Source organism: Scyliorhinus torazame, chromosome 31 (genome assembly GCF_047496885.1).
Source record: "Scyliorhinus torazame isolate Kashiwa2021f chromosome 31, sScyTor2.1, whole genome shotgun sequence".
Lineage (NCBI taxonomy): Eukaryota > Metazoa > Chordata > Chondrichthyes > Carcharhiniformes > Scyliorhinidae > Scyliorhinus > Scyliorhinus torazame.
Window position 1 is genome coordinate 12821074 of NC_092737.1, and position 19517 is coordinate 12840590.

The window sequence follows — 19517 nt, forward strand, 5'->3', positions numbered from 1 at the left end:
GGTGTCTCTCAGTCCCCTCTCTCTCAGGGAGATATCTGTACACTGACTGCTGTCTCTCTGTCCCCTCTCTCTCTCAGGGAGATATCTGTACACTGACTGGTGTCTCTCAGTCCCCTCTCTCTCAGGGAGATATCTGTACACTGACTGGTGTCTCTCAGTCCCCTCTCGCTCTCAGGGAGATATCTGTACACTGACTGGTGTCTCTCAGTCCCCTCTCTCTCAGCAAGATATCTGTACACTGACTGCTGTCTCTCTGTCCCCCCTCTCTCTCAGGGAGATGTCTGTACACCGACTGGTGTCTCTCAGTCCCCTCTCTCTCAGGGAGATATCTGTACACTGACAGGTGTCTCTCAGTCCCCTCTCTCTGAGGGAGATATCTGTACACTGACTGCTGTCTCTCTGTCCTCCCTCTCTCTCAGGGAGATATCTGTACACTGACTGGTGTCTCTCAGTCCCCTCTCTCTCAGGGAGATATCTGTACACTGACTGGTGTCTCTCAGTCCCCGCTCTCTCAGGGAGATATCTGTACACTGACTGGTGTCTCTCAGTCCCCTCTCTCTCTCAGGGAGCTACCTGTACACTGACTGGTGTCTCTCAGTCCCCTCTCTCTCAGGGAGGTATCTGCACACTGACTGCTGTCTCTCTGTCCCCCCTCTCTCTCTCAGGGAGATATCTGTACACTGACTGGTGTCTCTCAGTCCCCTCTCTCTCAGGGAGATATCTGTACACTGACTGCTGTCTCTCTGTCCCCCCTCTCTCTCTCAGGGAGCTACCTCTACACTGACTGGTGTCTCTCAGTCCCCTCTCGCTCTCAGGGAGATATCTGTACACTGACTGGTGTCTCTCAGTCTCCTCTCTCACAGGGAGATATCTGTACACTGACTGGTGTCTCTCAGTCACAGCTCTCTCAGGGAGATATCTGTACACTGACTGGTGTCTCTCAGTCCCCTCTCTCTCTCAGGGACCTACCTGTACACTGACTGGTGTCTCTGAGTCCCCTCTCGCTCTCAGGGAGATATCTGTACACTGACTGGTGTCTCTCAGTCTCCTCTCTCACAGGGAGATATCTGTACACTGACTGGTGTCTCTCAGTCACAGCTCTCTCAGGGAGATATCTGTACACTGACTGGTGTCTCTCAGTCCCCTCTCTCTCTCAGGGAGCTACCTGTACACTGACTGGTGTCTCTCAGTCCCCTCTCTCTCAGGGAGGTATCTGCACACTGACTGCTGTCTCTCTGTCCCCCCTCTCTCTCTCAGGGAGATATCTGTACACTGACTGGTGTCTCTCAGCCCCCTCTCTCTCTCAGGGAGATATCTGTACACTGACTGCTGTCTCTCTGTCCCCTCTCTCTCTCAGGGAGATATCTGTACACTGACTGGTGTCTCTCAGTCCCCTCTCTCTCAGCGAGATATCTGTACACTGACTGGTGTCTCTCAGTCCCCTCTCGCTCTCAGGGAGATATCTGTACACTGACTGTTGTCTCTCAGTCCCCTCTCTCTCAGGGAGATATCTGTACACTGACTGCTGTCTCTCTGTCCCCCCTCTCTCTCAGGGAGATATCTGTACACCGACTGGTGTCTCTCAGTCCCCTCTCTCTCAGGGAGATATCTGTACACTGATAGGTGTCTCTCAGTCCCCTCTCTCTGAGGGAGATATCTGTACACTGACTGCTGTCTCTCTGTCCTCCCTCTCTCTCAGGGAGATATCTGTACACTGACTGGTGTCTCTCAGTCCCTCTCTCTCAGGGAGATATCTGTACACTGACTGGTGTCTCTCAGTCCCCGCTCTCTCAGGGAGATATCTGTACACTGACTGGTGTCTCTCAGTCCCCTCTCTCTCTCAGGGAGCTACCTGTACACTGACTGCTGTCTCTCAGTCCCCTCTCTCTCAGGGAGGTACCTGCACACTGACTGCTGTCTCTCTGTCCCCCCTCTCTCTCTCAGGGAGATATCTGTACACTGACTGGTGTCTCTCAGCCCCCTCTCTCTCAGGGAGATATCTGTACACTGACTGCTGTCTCTCTGTCCCCCCTCTCTCTCTCAGGGAGCTACCTGTACACTGACTGGTGTCTCTCAGTCCCTCTCTCTCAGGGAGATATCTGTACACTGACTAGTGTCTCAGTCCCCCCTCTCTCTCAGGGAGATATCTGTGCACTGGCTGGTGTCTCTCAGTCCCCTCTCTCTCAGGGAGATATCTGTACACTGACTGGTGTATCTCAGTCCCCTCTCTCTCAGGGAGATATCTGTACACTGACTGGTGTCTCTCAGCCCCCTCTCTCTCTCAGGGAGAAATCTGTACACTGACTGGTGTCTCTCAGTCCCCTCTCTCTCTCAGGGAGATATCTGTACACTGACTGGTGTCTCTCAGTCCCCTCTCTCTCAGGGAGATATCTGTACACTGACTGGTGTCTCTCAGTACCCTCTCTCTCTCAGGGAGATATCTGTACACTGACAGGTGTCTCTCAGTCCCCTCTCTCTCGGGGAGATATCTGTTCACTGACTGGTGTCTCTCAGTCCCCTCTCTCTCTCAGGGAGATATCTGTACACTGCCTGGTGTCTCTCAGTCCCCTCTCTCTCTCAGGGAGATATCTGTACACTGACTGGTGTCTCTCAGTCCCCTCTCTCTCAGGGAGATATCTGTACACTGACTGCTGTCTCTCTGTCCCCTCTCTCTCTCAGGGAGATATCTGTACACTGACTGGTGTCTCTCAGTCCCCTCTCTCTCAGGGAGATATCTGTACACTGACTGGTGTCTCTCAGTCCCCTCTCTCTCTCAGGGAGATATCTGAACACTGACTGGTGTCTCTGAGTCCCCTCTCTCTCAGGGGGATATCTGTACACTGACTGGTGTCTCTCAGTCCCCTCTCGCTCTTAGGGAGATATCTGTACACTGACTGGTGTCTCTCAGTCCCCTCTCTCTCAGGGAGATATCTGTACACTGACTGCTGTCTCTCTGTCCCCCCTCTCTCTCAGGGAGATGTCTGTACACCGACTGGTGTCTCTCAGTCCCCTCTCTCTCAGGGAGATATCTGTACACTGACAGGTGTCTCTCAGTCCCCTCTCTCTGAGGGAGATATCTGTACACTGACTGCTGTCTCTCTGTCCTCCCTCTCTCTCAGGGAGATATCTGTACACTGACTGGTGTCTCTCAGTCCCCTCTCTCTCAGGGAGATATCTGTACACTGACTGGTGTCTCTCAGTCCCCGCTCTCTCAGGGAGATATCTGTACACTGACTGGTGTCTCTCAGTCCCCTCTCTCTCTCAGGGAGCTACCTGTACACTGACTGGTGTCTCTCAGTCCCCTCTCTCTCAGGGAGGTATCTGCACACTGACTGCTGTCTCTCTGTCCCCCCTCTCTCTCTCAGGGAGATATCTGTACACTGACTGGTGTCTCTCAGTCCCCTCTCTCTCAGGGAGATATCTGTACACTGACTGCTGTCTCTCTGTCCCCCCTCTCTCTCTCAGGGAGCTACCTGTACACTGACTGGTGTCTCTCAGTCCCCTCTCGCTCTCAGGGAGATATCTGTACACTGACTGGTGTCTCTCAGTCTCCTCTCTCACAGGGAGATATCTGTACACTGACTGGTGTCTCTCAGTCACAGCTCTCTCAGGGAGATATCTGTACACTGACTGGTGTCTCTCAGTCCCCTCTCTCTCTCAGGGACCTACCTGTACACTGACTGGTGTCTCTCAGTCCCTTCTCTCAGGGAGATATCTGCACACTGACTGCTGTCTCTCTGTCCCCCCTCTCTCTCTCAGGGAGATATCTGTACACTGACTGGTGTCTCTCAGTCCCCTCTCTCTCAGGGAGATATCTGTACACTGACTGCTGTCTCTCTGTCCCCCCTCTCTCTCTCAGGGAGCTACCTGTACACTGACTGGTGTCTCTCAGTCCCTCTCTCTCAGGGAGATATCTGTACACTGACTGGTGTCTCTCATTCCCCTCTCTCTCTCAGGGAGATATCTGTACACTGACTGGTGTCTCTCATTCTCCTCTCTCTCAGGGAGATATCTGTACACTGACTGGTGTCTCTCAGTCCCCTCTCTCTCTCAGGGAGATATCTGTACACTGACTGGTGTCTCTCAGCCCCCTCTCTCTCTCAGGGAGATATCTGTACACTGCCTGGTGTCTCTCAGTCCCCTCTCTCTCTCAGGGAGATATCTGTACACTGGCTGGTGCCTCTCAGTCCCCTCTCTCTCAGGGAGATATCTGTACACTGCCTGGTGTCTCTCAGTCCCCTCTCTCTCAGGGAGATATCTGTACACTGACTAGTGTCTCAGTCCCCCCTCTCTCTCAGGGAGATATCTGTGCACTGGCTGGTGTCTCTCAGTCCCCTCTCTCTCAGGGAGATATCTGTACACTGACTGGTGTATCTCAGTCCCCTCTCTCTCAGGGAGATATCTGTACACTGACTGGTGTCTCTCAGCCCCCTCTCTCTCTCAGGGAGAAATCTGTACACTGACTGGTGTCTCTCAGTCCCCTCTCTCTCTCAGGGAGATATCTGTACACTGACTGGTGTCTCTCAGTCCCCTCTCTCTCAGGGAGATATCTGTACACTGACTGGTGTCTCTCAGTACCCTCTCTCTCTCAGGGAGATATCTGTACACTGACAGGTGTCTCTCAGTCCCCTCTCTCTCGGGGAGATATCTGTTCACTGACTGGTGTCTCTCAGTCCCCTCTCTCTCTCAGGGAGATATCTGTACACTGCCTGGTGTCTCTCAGTCCCCTCTCTCTCTCAGGGAGATATCTGTACACTGACTGGTGTCTCTCAGTCCCCTCTCTCTCAGGGAGATATCTGTACACTGACTGCTGTCTCTCTGTCCCCTCTCTCTCTCAGGGAGATATCTGTACACTGACTGGTGTCTCTCAGTCCCCTCTCTCTCTCAGGGAGCTACCTGTACACTGACTGGTGTCTCTCAGTCCCCTCTCTCTCAGGGAGGTATCTGCACACTGACTGCTGTCTCTCTGTCCCCCCTCTCTCTCTCAGGGAGATATCTGTACACTGACTGGTGTCTCTCAGTCCCCTCTCTCTCAGGGAGATATCTGTACACTGACTGCTGTCTCTCTGTCCCCCCTCTCTCTCTCAGGGAGCTACCTGTACACTGACTGGTGTCTCTCAGTCCCCTCTCGCTCTCAGGGAGATATCTGTACACTGACTGGTGTCTCTCAGTCTCCTCTCTCACAGGGAGATATCTGTACACTGACTGGTGTCTCTCAGTCACAGCTCTCTCAGGGAGATATCTGTACACTGACTGGTGTCTCTCAGTCCCCTCTCTCTCTCAGGGACCTACCTGTACACTGACTGGTGTCTCTCAGTCCCTTCTCTCAGGGAGATATCTGCACACTGACTGCTGTCTCTCTGTCCCCCCTCTCTCTCTCAGGGAGATATCTGTACACTGACTGGTGTCTCTCAGTCCCCTCTCTCTCAGGGAGATATCTGTACACTGACTGCTGTCTCTCTGTCCCCCCTCTCTCTCTCAGGGAGCTACCTGTACACTGACTGGTGTCTCTCAGTCCCTCTCTCTCAGGGAGATATCTGTACACTGACTGGTGTCTCTCATTCCCCTCTCTCTCTCAGGGAGATATCTGTACACTGACTGGTGTCTCTCATTCCCCTCTCTCTCAGGGAGATATCTGTACACTGACTGGTGTCTCTCAGTCCCCTCTCTCTCTCAGGGAGATATCTGTACACTGACTGGTGTCTCTCAGCCCCCTCTCTCTCTCAGGGAGATATCTGTACACTGCCTGGTGTCTCTCAGTCCCCTCTCTCTCTCAGGGAGATATCTGTACACTGGCTGGTGCCTCTCAGTCCCCTCTCTCTCAGGGAGATATCTGTACACTGCCTGGTGTCTCTCAGTCCCCTCTCTCTCAGGGAGATATCTGTACACTGACTAGTGTCTCAGTCCCCCCTCTCTCTCAGGGAGATATCTGTGCACTGGCTGGTGTCTCTCAGTCCCCTCTCTCTCAGGGAGATATCTGTACACTGACTGGTGTATCTCAGTCCCCTCTCTCTCAGGGAGATATCTGTACACTGACTGGTGTCTCTCAGCCCCCTCTCTCTCTCAGGGAGAAATCTGTACACTGACTGGTGTCTCTCAGTCCCCTCTCTCTCTCAGGGAGATATCTGTACACTGACTGGTGTCTCTCAGTCCCCTCTCTCTCAGGGAGATATCTGTACACTGACTGGTGTCTCTCAGTACCCTCTCTCTCTCAGGGAGATATCTGTACACTGACAGGTGTCTCTCAGTCCCCTCTCTCTCGGGGAGATATCTGTTCACTGACTGGTGTCTCTCAGTCCCCTCTCTCTCTCAGGGAGATATCTGTACACTGCCTGGTGTCTCTCAGTCCCCTCTCTCTCTCAGGGAGATATCTGTACACTGACTGGTGTCTCTCAGTCCCCTCTCTCTCAGGGAGATATCTGTACACTGACTGCTGTCTCTCTGTCCCCTCTCTCTCTCAGGGAGATATCTGTACACTGACTGGTGTCTCTCAGTCCCCTCTCTCTCAGGGAGATATCTGTACACTGACTGGTGTCTCTCAGTCCCCTCTCGGTCTCAGGGAGATATCTGTACACTGACTGGTGTCTCTCAGTCCCCTCTCTCTCAGGGAGATATCTGTACACTGACTGCTGTCTCTCTGTCCCCCCTCTCTCTCAGGGAGATGTCTGTACACCGACTGGTGTCTCTCAGTCCCCTCTCTCTCAGGGAGATATCTGTACACTGACAGGTGTCTCTCAGTCCCCTCTCTCTGAGGGAGATATCTGTACACTGACTGCTGTCTCTCTGTCCTCCCTCTCTCTCAGGGAGATATCTGTACACTGACTGGTGTCTCTCAGTCCCCTCTCTCTCAGGGAGATATCTGTACACTGACTGGTGTCTCTCAGTCCCCGCTCTCTCAGGGAGATATCTGTACACTGACTGGTGTCTCTCAGTCCCCTCTCTCTCTCAGGGAGCTACCTGTACACTGACTGGTGTCTCTCAGTCCCCTCTCTCTCAGGGAGGTATCTGCACACTGACTGCTGTCTCTCTGTCCCCCCTCTCTCTCTCAGGGAGATATCTGTACACTGACTGGTGTCTCTCAGTCCCCTCTCTCTCAGGGAGATATCTGTACACTGACTGCTGTCTCTCTGTCCCCCCTCTCTCTCTCAGGGAGCTACCTGTACACTGACTGGTGTCTCTCAGTCCCCTCTCGCTCTCAGGGAGATATCTGTACACTGACTGGTGTCTCTCAGTCTCCTCTCTCACAGGGAGATATCTGTACACTGACTGGTGTCTCTCAGTCACAGCTCTCTCAGGGAGATATCTGTACACTGACTGGTGTCTCTCAGTCCCCTCTCTCTCTCAGGGACCTACCTGTACACTGACTGGTGTCTCTCAGTCCCCTCTCTCAGGGAGATATCTGCACACTGACTGCTGTCTCTCTGTCCCCCCTCTCTCTCTCAGGGAGATATCTGTACACTGACTGGTGTCTCTCAGTCCCCTCTCTCTCAGGGAGATATCTGTACACTGACTGCTGTCTCTCTGTCCCCCCTCTCTCTCTCAGGGAGCTACCTGTACACTGACTGGTGTCTCTCAGTCCCTCTCTCTCAGGGAGATATCTGTACACTGACTGGTGTCTCTCATTCCCCTCTCTCTCTCAGGGAGATATCTGTACACTGACTGGTGTCTCTCATTCCCCTCTCTCTCAGGGAGATATCTGTACACTGACTGGTGTCTCTCAGTCCCCTCTCTCTCTCAGGGAGATATCTGTACACTGACTGGTGTCTCTCAGCCCCCTCTCTCTCTCAGGGAGATATCTGTACACTGCCTGGTGTCTCTCAGTCCCCTCTCTCTCTCAGGGAGATATCTGTACACTGGCTGGTGCCTCTCAGTCCCCTCTCTCTCAGGGAGATATCTGTACACTGCCTGGTGTCTCTCAGTCCCCTCTCTCTCAGGGAGATATCTGTACACTGACTGGTGTCTCTCAGTCCCCTCTCTCTCTCAGGGAGATATCTGTACACTGACTGGTGTCTCTCAGTCCCCTCTCTCTCTCAGGGAGATATCTGTATACTGACTGGTGTCTCTCAGTCCCCTCTCTCTCAGGGAGATATCTGTACACTGACTGGTGTCTCTCAGTCCCCTCTCGCTCTCAGGGAGATATCTGTACACTGCCTGGTGTCTCTCAGTCCCTCTCTCTCAGGGAGATATCTGCACACTGACTGCTGTCTCTCTCTCCCCCCTCTCTCGCTCAGGGAGATATCTGTACACTGCCTGGTGTCTCTCAGTCCCCTCTCTGTCAGGGAGATATCTGTACACTGACTGGTGTCTCTCAGTCCCCTCTCTCTCAGGGAGATATCTGTACACTGACTGGTGTCTCTCAGTCCCCTCTCTCTCTCAGGGAGATATCTGTATACTGACTGGTGTCTCTCAGTCCCCTCTCTCTCAGGGAGCTACCTGTACACTGACTGGTGTCTCTCAGTCCCTCTCTCTCAGGGAGCTACCTGTACACTGACTGGTGTCTCTCAGTGCCCTCTCTCTCTCAGGGAGATATCTGTACACTGACTGGTGTCTCTCAGTCCCTCTCTCTCAGGGAGATATCTGTACACTGACTGGTGTCTCTCGGTGCCCTCTCTCTGAGGGAGATATCTGTACACTGACTGGTGTCTCTCAGTCCCCCCTCTCTCAGGGAGATATCAGTACACTGACTGGTGTCTCTCAGTCCCCTCTCTCTCTCAGGGAGATATCTGTACACTGACTGGTGTCTCTCAGTCCCCTCTCTCTCTCAGGGAGATATCTGTACACTGACTGGTGTCTCTCAGTCCCCCCTCTCTCAGGGAGATATCAGTACACTGACTGGTGTCTCTCAGTCCCCTCTCTCTCTCAGGGAGATATCTGTACACTGACTGGTGTCTCTCAGTCCCTCTCTCTCAGGGAGATATCTGTACACTGACTGGTGTCTCTCAGTCCCCTCTCTCTCTCAGGGAGATATCTGCACACTGACTGGTGTCTCTCAGTCCCCTCTCTCTCTCAGGGAGATATCTGTACACTGACTGGTGTCTCTCAGTCCTCTCTCTCTCAGGGGGATATCTGTACACTGACTGGTGTCTCTCAGTCCCCTCTCTCTCTCAGGGAGATATCTGTACACTGACTGGTGTCTCTCAGTCCCCCCTCTCTCTCAGGGAGATATCTGCACACTGACTGGTGTCTCTCAGTCCCCCCTCTCTCTCAGGGAGATATCTGTACACTGACTGGTGTCTTTCACAAATGCACGCTGCAGCTGTATGTAAAATTCTTTGGTTTGTTTGGAATAGGGATGGAATCACCCTGGGGCCCACCTGTGCCCCCAAGAAGCACGTGGTGTTCCTGAAGACGCACAAAACGGCAAGCAGCACTGTCCTCAACATCCTGTATCGGTACGGGGAAAGCAGGAATCTGACGTTCGCCTTGCCGACCCAGGACCATCTGGGCTATCCTAAAAGATTCAAGGCAGAATTTGTCAAGGACTTTGCTAAGAATCGTGACAAAGAGCACAATATCATCTGTAACCACATGAGATTCAATCTACCTGAGGTAATGCGATCTCGATGCAATGCTAACAATAACAAAAAAAGAGATGCTTATCGAAGCTTACCGCGAGAATGCCAGATGATAAAGGTTTGAAATTTGGTCTTCTTGCAAGGCTGACCTGATGAGTGCACGACGAAAAGCTTCGACAACACGTCTCTTTTTTCAGCAACACTCAAATTCTGCATTTCCAATCGACCAAATTGTAATATTCTACATCAATAAATAATGAAAAGCTTGTGGCTCAGTCCTGGGCGTTGCTTCGGTGGGGGTGCGGGGGGGGGGGGGGGGGGGGGATGTTGGTGAGACACACAGTTCTGCCAGAATGATCCCGGGGCTGAATCAGCAAACTGTTCTGTCCCCGAAGGAGGCGATTCGGTCCATCGTGACCGCCCTGGCTCTCCGAGAGCCGGTCTCCTGCCTTTCCCCCCGTACCCTTACACGCTGTCTCTATTTGAATAATCACCCTCTCGAACACCTCGATTGAACCTGCCTCCACCACACCTCCAGACAGTGCATTCCAGGCAAAGACTTATGATTCACTAGTTTCGGAACAAAGAACAAAGAAAAGTACAGCACAGGAACAGGCTCTTTGGCCGTCCAAGTCCCTGCCGATAATGATGCCCTCACTCGGTCCTTATCCCTCTATTTCCCCCCCGATTCATGGACCCATCCAGAGGCCTCTTAAATGTCGCTAATGTGCTGCTTCCACCACATCCTCTGGCAACGCGTCCCAGGCACCCACCACTCTCTCCGTGAGAAACGTACCCCGCACATCTCCTTTTAAACTTCCCCCCTCTCACCTTGAACCTGCGCCCCCTTGTAATCGACACCTCCGCCCTTGGAAAAAGCCTCTGACTATCCACCCTGTCCATACCTCACCTAACTCTGCAGACCTCTATCAGGTCTTCTACATTCCAACGAGTACAGTCCCAGTCTACTCAACCTCTCCTCGTAATCCAACCCCCTCAGCTTTGGGATTAACCTAGTGAATCTCCTCTGCACACCCTCCAGTGCCAGTACGTCCTTTCTCAAGTAAGGAGACCAAAACTGAACACAATACTCAAGGTGTGGCCTCACTAACACCTTATATAGTTGCAGCATAACCTCCCTAGTCTTAAACTCCATCCCTCTAGCAATGAAGGACAGAATTCCTTCTTAATCACCTGCTGCACCTGTAAACCAACTTTTTGCGACTCATGCACTAGCACACCCAGGTCTCTCTGCACAGCAGCATGTTTTCACAGATCACAGATCGCAGAATTGACAGTGCAGAAGGAGGCCATTCGGCCCATCGAGTCTGCACTGGCTCTTGGAAAGAGCACCCTACCCATGGTCAACACCTCAACCCTATCCCCATAACCCAGTAACCCCACCCAATGCTAAGGGCAATTTTGGACACTAAGGACAATTTATCGTGGCCAATCCACCTAACCTGCACATCTTTGGACTGTGGGAGGAAACCGGAGCACCCGGAGGAAACCCACGCACACACGGGGAGGATGTGCAGACTCCGCACAGACAGTGACCCAAGCCGGAATCGAACCTGGGACCCTGGAGCTGTGAAGCAATTGTGCTATCCACAATGCTACCGCGCTGCCCACAAAATCCCTCACTTGTAGATGCCGAAACCCATTCCCCCCTGGGAACTTAGTTTTAATATTTTATTATTTAAATAATAATCCCTTTTGCTGTTACTCCTACCAAAATGGATAACCTCACATTTGTCAACATTGTATTCCATCTGCCAGACCCTAGCCCATTCACTTAGCCTATCCAAATCCCTTTGCAGACTTCCAGTATCCTCTGCGCTTTTTGCTTTACCACTTATCTTAGTGTCGGCTGCAAACTTGGACACATTGCCCTTGGTCCCCCAACTCCAAATCATCTAGTTCTTCTCCTCCCCTCAGCCTCCGTCTTTCCAGTGAAAACAATCCTCGTTTATTCAATCTCTCCTCAGAGCCAACACCCTGGAGACCAGGCAACATCCTGGTCAACCTTCTTTGCACTCTCTCCAAAGCTTCCATGTCCTTCTGATAATGTGGTGACCAGAACTGCACGCAATACTCCAAATGCGCCCCCCCTCCCCCCACACCCCCACACTGCTGACAGCTAAATTTTTCTCGAGGAAATCGATGAACGGCTGCCCCTCCTATCCAGCCCCTACAACGGACCGCTCGAGGCGAATTCCTTTTTCTCAAGTCTGAGAAATCCCGCCATGTTGCTAACCCACCCCCCCCGTCTTCAGGGGCTCCGAGTCCCTCCACCCTAGTAAGATCTGTCTCCCGGGCCACCAGGGAGGCAAAGGCCAGGACGTCGGCCTCTCTCACCCCCCTGGGCTCCCGGGCCTGCCGACACACCACAAATCGCCACCTCTGGACTCGGCGCCCCCCTCCCTTGTAAGGCCTCTGATGTGACCCCCCTGCCAGAAACCCCTCAGTCTCGGACATGCCCAAAACACATGGACTTGGTTCGCAGGGCCCCTTGCACAGCGCCTATAGCTATCCTCCACACCCTTAAAGAGCCTGCTCATTCGGGCCACAGTCGACCACAGTGGAGCACCTTAAACTGTATCAGAGTAAGCCTGGCACACGACGAGGATGCAGTAACTCTCTACAGGGCCTACTCGTTAACTCAGCCTCCAACTCCCCCCCACCAAGCCTTCTTCCTACTTTCTCTTTACCTCCCCTATCGGGGCTCCCTCCCACCCCATCAGCTCCTTATAGATCTTTGAGACCTTCCCCTCTCCTACTCCTCTTCTCGACACCACCTTATCCTGTAGCTCCTGGAGCGCAGGTGGGGGAAGTTCGAAACCTGCCTCCGCACAAAATCCCTCACTTGAAGATGCCGAAACCCATTCCCCCCCTGGGAACTCAAATTCCTCCTCCAGCTCCCCCGGACTCGGGAAACTCTCTTCAATAAAGAGATCCCCAACTCTCTCGATCCCCGCCCGCTGCCGCCTCCGAAACCCCCCTGTCCAGCCTCCCCGCGGGGCGGAAGGGAGGTTGTCACATATCAGTGCCGACACCAACGCCCCCTCCAACCCCATGTGCTGTCCCCACGCCCTCAGGGCTGCCACTGCTCCCGGGCTTATGGAGTACCGAGCCGGCGAGGGCCACGGTTAACAATGCCCCCAAATTTGTGTCTTTACACGAGGCTGCCTCCACCCACTCCTATAACGACCCCACCCCCACCACCCACTTCCTGACCATCGCAATATTCGCCGCCCAGTAGTAATTAATGAAATTCGGAAGAGACGACCCCCATCATGCCCCGCTCCATCAGCGCCTTCTTCGCCCAAACAAATCCCGAGACCTCTGCATTCACTTTTTGAAAGAACGCCTCGGGGATAAAAATTGGCAGGCTCTGAAAAACAAACAAAACCTTCGGGAGGACCGTCATTTTAACTGTCCAAACTCGCCCCGCCAGTGACAATGGGAGTGCGTCCCACCTCCAAAAGAATCCCCGTGACGCACGAATCGGAGGCGGCACCGCTTTTCGCGATGCTCCGCCCTCTGAGCAGTGGTGTACTCTAGGAGTACGCCGCGCGCCTTATCCACGCCTCAGGCCATTGCCTGAGCGATGCTCCGTCCCCGACCGGCAGAGTTCCCGGCGGCGCGGGACACGCGTGGTCTCACCCGTCGGGAATTGTGGGCTTAAATGGGGTGCTCTTCCCAAGAGCCGGTGCAGACTCGATGGGCTGAATGGCCTCCTTCTGCACTGTAAATTCCATGACTCTATGAGAGCATTGGTGGTAATGGAAACGATTGGATTACTCTTCTGAGAGCTTGCATGTCTGGATGGTCGGAATGGCCCCTTTCCAGCAAGCAACGATTATATTACTGGCTAGCCTGAATGTGCTGTCATCCTCAACTGAGAGTAAATGTCTTTCTCACCCTGTAGGTGAAGAGAGTGATGCCAAATGGCTCATTTTATTTCTCCATCGTGCGGAATCCTGTCCGATTGGCGGAGTCCTCGTTCGCGTACTATCACTCCGTGTCGCCTGCCTTTAAGAGGGCGGCGAGCCTGGGCGAGTTTGTGTTGCACGCTGACTCGTACTACAAGAGACAGGAGCGGAACAGCCACTACACTCGAAATCTCATGTGGTTCGACTTTGGCTACGACAACAACATGATGGACGGCCCCGGCTTCAATGCCAGCACTGCCCTCGGGGAGCTGGAGAGGACCTTTGACCTCATCCTGGTTGCCGAGTATTTCGACGAGTCGATGGTCCTGCTCAGGGAGGCCCTGTGCTGGGAGTTGGAGGACGTGGTGTACTTCAGGCTCAATGCCCGGAGCAGTGCCTCGGTCAGCTCGCTGAACGCCACCACAGCCGACAGGGTGAGGGTATGGAACTGGCTGGATTTGAAGCTCTACTGCCACTTCAACGCCTCCTTCTGGCAGCGGGTGGCCACCTACGGGCACGAGAGGATGCAGCAGGACCTCGGCCGCCTGAGGGAACTGCGCCAGCGCCTGAGCGCCACCTGCCTCCAGGGCGGCACCCCCGTGGAGGGCGAGCGGGTGACGAGTAACGCACTTCGGCCCGACAACTTTGGCAAGGCTAAGATCCTGGGCTACATTCTCAGGGCCAATTTGAGCAGCAGCGCCCGGGAGCTGTGCCAACGGATGGTGCTCCCGGAACGCTATCACCTGCACCACTTGCAGTCCCTGCTCCCACCCGTGACCCCAAAGGCCGTCGGAAAATGGGGGGGAAAACCACCAGTGACGATGGGCCGCCGATCATGAGGGGTGGGGGGGTGAGGGGGGGGGGGGGGGGGGGGGAATTGGACCTAATAGGGAGGGAGGCGGCTGCTCAGGGCGTAACTAAATTAGCGAGAACGTGCAAACCCTCCGGGGCAGACCTCCGAAAATGCTCAACAAGTTCCACCCCCGTAATTTGGGGAGTGGCCAGTTGGTAGAGGTAATGGTTGGTGAGGTGCAATTCTAACCGCTCCTCAGAAAACGCCATGTGTGCTACCCCGCTGTGCCAATTGAGTAGTTTCTCCTGCAAAGAAGTCCAAGCATGCCCAAATAGCGACTGATGGGGAAAAAAAGATATGGAAGTCAACCACGAGGAATTGGTGGGTGACACGATCGATGGGAAGCCGGATTAACCCATGTGAGAGAGATAGAGAGAGAGAGAGATAGAGAGAGGGAGGGAGGGGGGGGGGCGGGTCAGAAGGTTAGGAGTTTTCTATAGGCCCCCCAATAGTAGCAGAGATGTGGAGGAACAGATTGGGAAACAGATTTTGGAAAGGTGCAGAAGTCATAGGGTAGTAGTCATGGGCGACTTTAACTTCCCAAATATTGAGTGGAAACTCTTTAGATCAAATAGTTTGGATGGGGTGGTGTTTGTGCAGTGTGTCCAGGAAGCTTTTCTAACACAGTATGTAGATTGTCCTACCAGAGGAGGGGCAATATTGGATTTAGTACTGGGTAATGAACCAGGGCAAGTGATAGATTTGTTAGTGGGGGAGCATTTTGGAGATAGTGACCACAATTCTGTGACTTTCACTTTAGTAATGGAGAGGGATAGGTATGTGCAACAGGGCAAGGTTTACAATTGGGGGAAGGGTAAATACGATGTTGTCAGACAAGAATTGAAGTGCATAAGTTGGGAACATAGGCTGGCAGGGAAGGACACAAGTGAAATGTGGAACTTGTTCAAGGAACAGGTGCTACGTGTCCTTGATATGTATGTCCCTGTCAGGCAGGGAAGAGATGGTCAAGTGAGGGAACCATGGTTGACAAGAGAGGTTGAATGTCTTGTTAAGAGGAAAAAGGTGGCTTATGTAAGGCTGAGGAAACAAGGTTCAGACAGGGCATTGGAGAGATACAAGATAGCCAGGAGGGAACTGAAGAAAGGGATTAGGAGAGCTAAGAGAGGGCATGAACAATCTTTGGCGGGTAGGATCAAGGAAAACCCCAAGGCCTTTTACACATATGAGAATGACTAGAGCGAGGGTAGGTCCGATCAAGGACAGTAGCGGGAGATTGTGTATTGAGTCTGAAGAGATAGGAGAGGTCTTGAATGAGTACTTTTCTTCTGTATTTACAAATGAGAGGGGCGATATTGTTGGAGAGGACAGTGTGAAACAGATTGGTAAGCTCGAGGAAATACTTGTTAGGAAGGAAGATGTGTTGGGCATTTTGAAAAACTTGAGGATAGACAAGTCCCCCGGGCCTGACGGGATATATCCAAGGATTCTATGGGAAGCAAGAGATGAAATTGCAGAGCCGTTGGCAATTATCTTTTCGTCCTCACTGTCAACAGGGGTGGTACCAGGGGATTGGAGAGTGGCGAATGTCGTGCCCCTGTTCAAAAAAGGAACTAGGGATAACCCTGGGAATTACAGGCCAGTTAGTCTTACTTCGGTGGTAGGCAAAGTAATGGAAAGGGTACTGAAGGATAGGATTTCTGAGCATCTGGAAAGACACTGCTTGATTAGGGATAGTCAGCACGGATTTGTGAGGGGTAGGTCTTGCCTTACAAATCTTATTGAATTCTTTGAGGAGGTGACCAAGCATGTGGATGAAGGTAAAGCAGTGGATGTAGTGTACATGGATTTTAGTAAGGCATTTGATAAAGTTCCCCATGGTAGGCTTCTGCACAAAGTAAGGAGGCATGGGATAGTGGGAAATTTGGCCAGTTGGATAACGAACTGGCTAACCGATAGAAGTCAGAGAGTGGTGGTGGATGGCAAATATTCAGCCTGGATCCCAGTTACCAGTGGTGTACCGCAGGGATCAGTTCTGGGTCCTCTGCTGTTTGTGATTTTCATTAATGACTTGGATGAGGGAGTTGAAGGGTGGGTCAGTAAATTTGCAGACGATACGAAGATTGGTGGAGTTGTGGATAGTAAGGAGGGCTGTTGTCGGCTGCAAAGAGACATAGATAGGATGCAGAGCTGGGCTGAGAAGTGGCAGATGGAGTTTAACCCTGAAAAGTGTGAGGTTGTCCATTTTGGAAGGACAAATATGAATGCGGAATACAGGGTTAACGGTAGAGTTCTTGGCATTGTGGAGGAGCAGAGAGACCTTGGGGTCTATGTTCATACATCTTTGAAAGTTGCCACTCAAGTGGATAGAGCTGTGAAGAAGGCCTATGGTGTGCTCGCGTTCATTAACAGAGGGATTGAATTTAAGAGCCGTGAGGTGATGATGCAGCTGTACAAAACTTTGGTAAGGCCACATTTGGAGTACTGTGTACAGTTCTGGTCGCCTCATTTTAGGAAGGATGTGGAAGCTCTGGAAAAGGTGCAAAGAAGATTTACCAGGATGTTGCCTGGAATGGAGAGTAGGTCTTACGAGGAAAGGTTGAGGGTGCTAGGCCTTTTCTCATTAGAGCGGAGAAGGATGAGGGGCGACTTGATAGAGGTTTATAAGATGATCAGGGGAATAGATAGAGTAGACAGTCAGAGACTTTTTCCCCAGGTGGAACACACCATTACAAGGGGACATAAATTTAAGGTGAAAGGTGGAAGATATAGGAGGGATATCAGAGGTAGGTTCTTTACCCAGAGAGTAGTGGGGGCATGGAATGCACTGCCTGTGGAAGTAGTTGAGTCGGAAACATTAGGGACCTTCAAGCAGCTGTTGGATAGGTACATGGATTACGGGAAAATGATATAGTGTAGATTTATTTGTTCTTAAGGGCAGCACGGTAGCATTGTGGATAGCACAATTGCTTCACAGATCCATGGTCCCAGGTTCGATTCCGGCTTGGGTCACTGTCTGTGCGGAGTCTGCACGTCCTCCCCGTGTCTGCGTGGGTTTCCTCCGGGTGCTCCGGTTTCCTCCCACAGTCCAAAGATGTGCGGGTTAGGTGAATTGGCCAATGATAAATTGCTCTTAATGTCCAAATTGCCCTTGGTGTTGGGTGGATGTGTTGAGTTTGGGTAGGGTGCTCTTTCCAAGAGCTGGTGCAGACTCAGGGGGCCGAGTGGCCTCCTTCTGCACTGTAGATTCAATGATAATCTATGATTAATCTAGGACAAAGGTTCGGCACAACATCGTGGGCCGAAGGGCCTGTTCTGTGCTGTATTTTCTATGTTCTATGTTCTATGTTCTATGTTACACGGATACGTCGGGAAAGGCTGATGCGGGGGCACAAATGAACCAGTTAGGCCCAATGATCTTCTTCCGTGCTGTGAATTCACCCCAATATCGGTCACTGAAAGAGCGGAGGAGGCGATGAAACACCTTGTGCTGGACTCCATCCTCGACGGTGTATGATCGAGCAGAGGGGCCCAAGCTGGAGTACGATCGGATGGGTAAGAGATCTGGAAGAAGGAACTGAAGGCACTGTTGCTAAGTTTGCAGATGATACAAAGATCTGTAGAGGGACGGGTAGTATTGAGGAAGCAGGCGGGCTGCAGAAGGACCTGGGCAGGCTGGGAGAGTGGGCAAGGAAGTGGCAGATGGAATACAAAGTGGAAAAGTGTGAGGTTATGCACTTTGGAAGGAGGAATGGAGACATAGAGTATTTTCAAAATGGGGAAATGCTTAGGAAATCAGAAGCACAAAGGGACTTGGGAGTCCTAGTTCACGATTCTCTTAAGGTTAACATAGAACATAGAACATAGAACGATATAGCGCAGTACAGGCCCTTCGGCCCACAATGTTGCACCGACATGGGAAGTCAAAAAACAAAAGCCATCTAACCTACACTATGCCATTATCATCCATATGCTTATCCAATAAACTTTTAACCGCCCTCAATGTTGGCGAGTTCACTACTATTGCAGGTAGGGCATTCCACGGCCTCACTACTCTGCGTAAAGAACCTACCTCTGACCTCTGTCCTATATCTATTACCCCTCAGCTTAAGGCCATGTCCCCTCATGCTAGCCATTTCCATCCGCGGGAGAAGGCTCTCACTGTCCACCCTATCTAACCCCCTGATCATTTTGTATGCCTCTATTAAGTCTCCTCTTAACCTTCTTCTCTCCAACGAAAACAACCTCAAGTCCATCAGCCTTTCCTCATAAGATTTTCCCTCCATACCAGGCAACATCCTGGTAAATCTCCTCTGCACCCGCTCCAAAGCTTCCACGTCCTTCCTATAATGCGGTGACCAGAACTTTACGCAATACTCCAAATGCGGCCGTACCAGAGTTTTGTACAGCTGCAACATGACCTCATGACTCCGGAACTCAATCCCTCTACCAATAAAGGCCAACACTCCATAGGCCTTCTTCACAACCCTATCAACCTGGGTGGCAACTTTCAGGGATCTATGTACATGGACACCTAGATCCCTCTGCTCATCCACACTTCCAAGAACTTTACCATTAGCCAAATATTCCGCATTCCTGTTATTCCTTCCAAAGTGAATCACCTCACACTTCTCTACATTAAACTCCATTTGCCACCTCTCAGCCTAGCTCTGCAGCTTATCTATGTCCCTCTGTAACCTGCTACATCCTTCCGCACTGTCGACAACACCACCGACTTTAGTGTCGTCTGAAAATTTACTCACCCACCCTTCTGCGCCTTCCTCTAGGTCATTGATAAAAATGACAAACAGCAGCGTCCCCAGAACAGATCCTTGTGGTACGCCACTTGTAACTGAACTCCATTCTGAACATTTCCCATCAACCACCACCCTCTGTCTTCTTTCAGCTAGCCAATTTCTGATCCACATCTCTAAATCACCCTCAATCCCCAGCCTCCGTATTTTCTGCAATAGCCTACCGTGGGGAACCTTATCAAATGCTTTACTGAAATCCATATACACCACATCAACTGCTCTACCCTCATCTACCTGTTCAGTCACCTTCTCAAAGAACTCGATAAGGTTTGTGAGGCATGACCTACCCTTCACAAAGCCATGCTGACTATCCCTAATCATATTATTCCTATCTAGATGATTATAAATCTTGTCTCTTATAATCCCCTCCAAGACTTTACCCACAACAGACGTGAGGCTCACCGGTCTATAGTTGCCGGGGTTGTCTCTACTCCCCTTCTTG

The 19517-nt window shown here is 51.9% G+C and overlaps 1 protein-coding gene across 1 annotated transcript; it reads left to right on the plus strand.

Annotated features, from left to right (window-relative positions):
• The first annotated feature begins 9243 nt into the window (after positions 1–9243).
• LOC140404568 (galactose-3-O-sulfotransferase 2-like) lies at positions 9244–14289 on the plus strand. Its single transcript, XM_072493170.1, has 2 exons — positions 9244–9549; positions 13447–14289. The coding sequence occupies exons 1-2, from the start codon at positions 9244–9246 to the stop codon at positions 14287–14289; spliced, it is 1149 nt and encodes a 382-aa protein (XP_072349271.1).
• Positions 14290–19517: the final 5228 nt, after the last annotated feature.

Bases quoted from the DNA above. Each gene is read 5' to 3' on its own strand.
- LOC140404568 (XM_072493170.1), top strand. From the start codon at position 9,244: ATGCACGCTGCAGCTGTATGTAAAATTCTTTGGTTTGTTTGGAATAGG. The intron at 9,550-13,446 runs GTAATGCGATCT...CTCACCCTGTAG, and splicing joins TGAGATTCAATCTACCTGAG to GTGAAGAGAGTGATGCCAAA.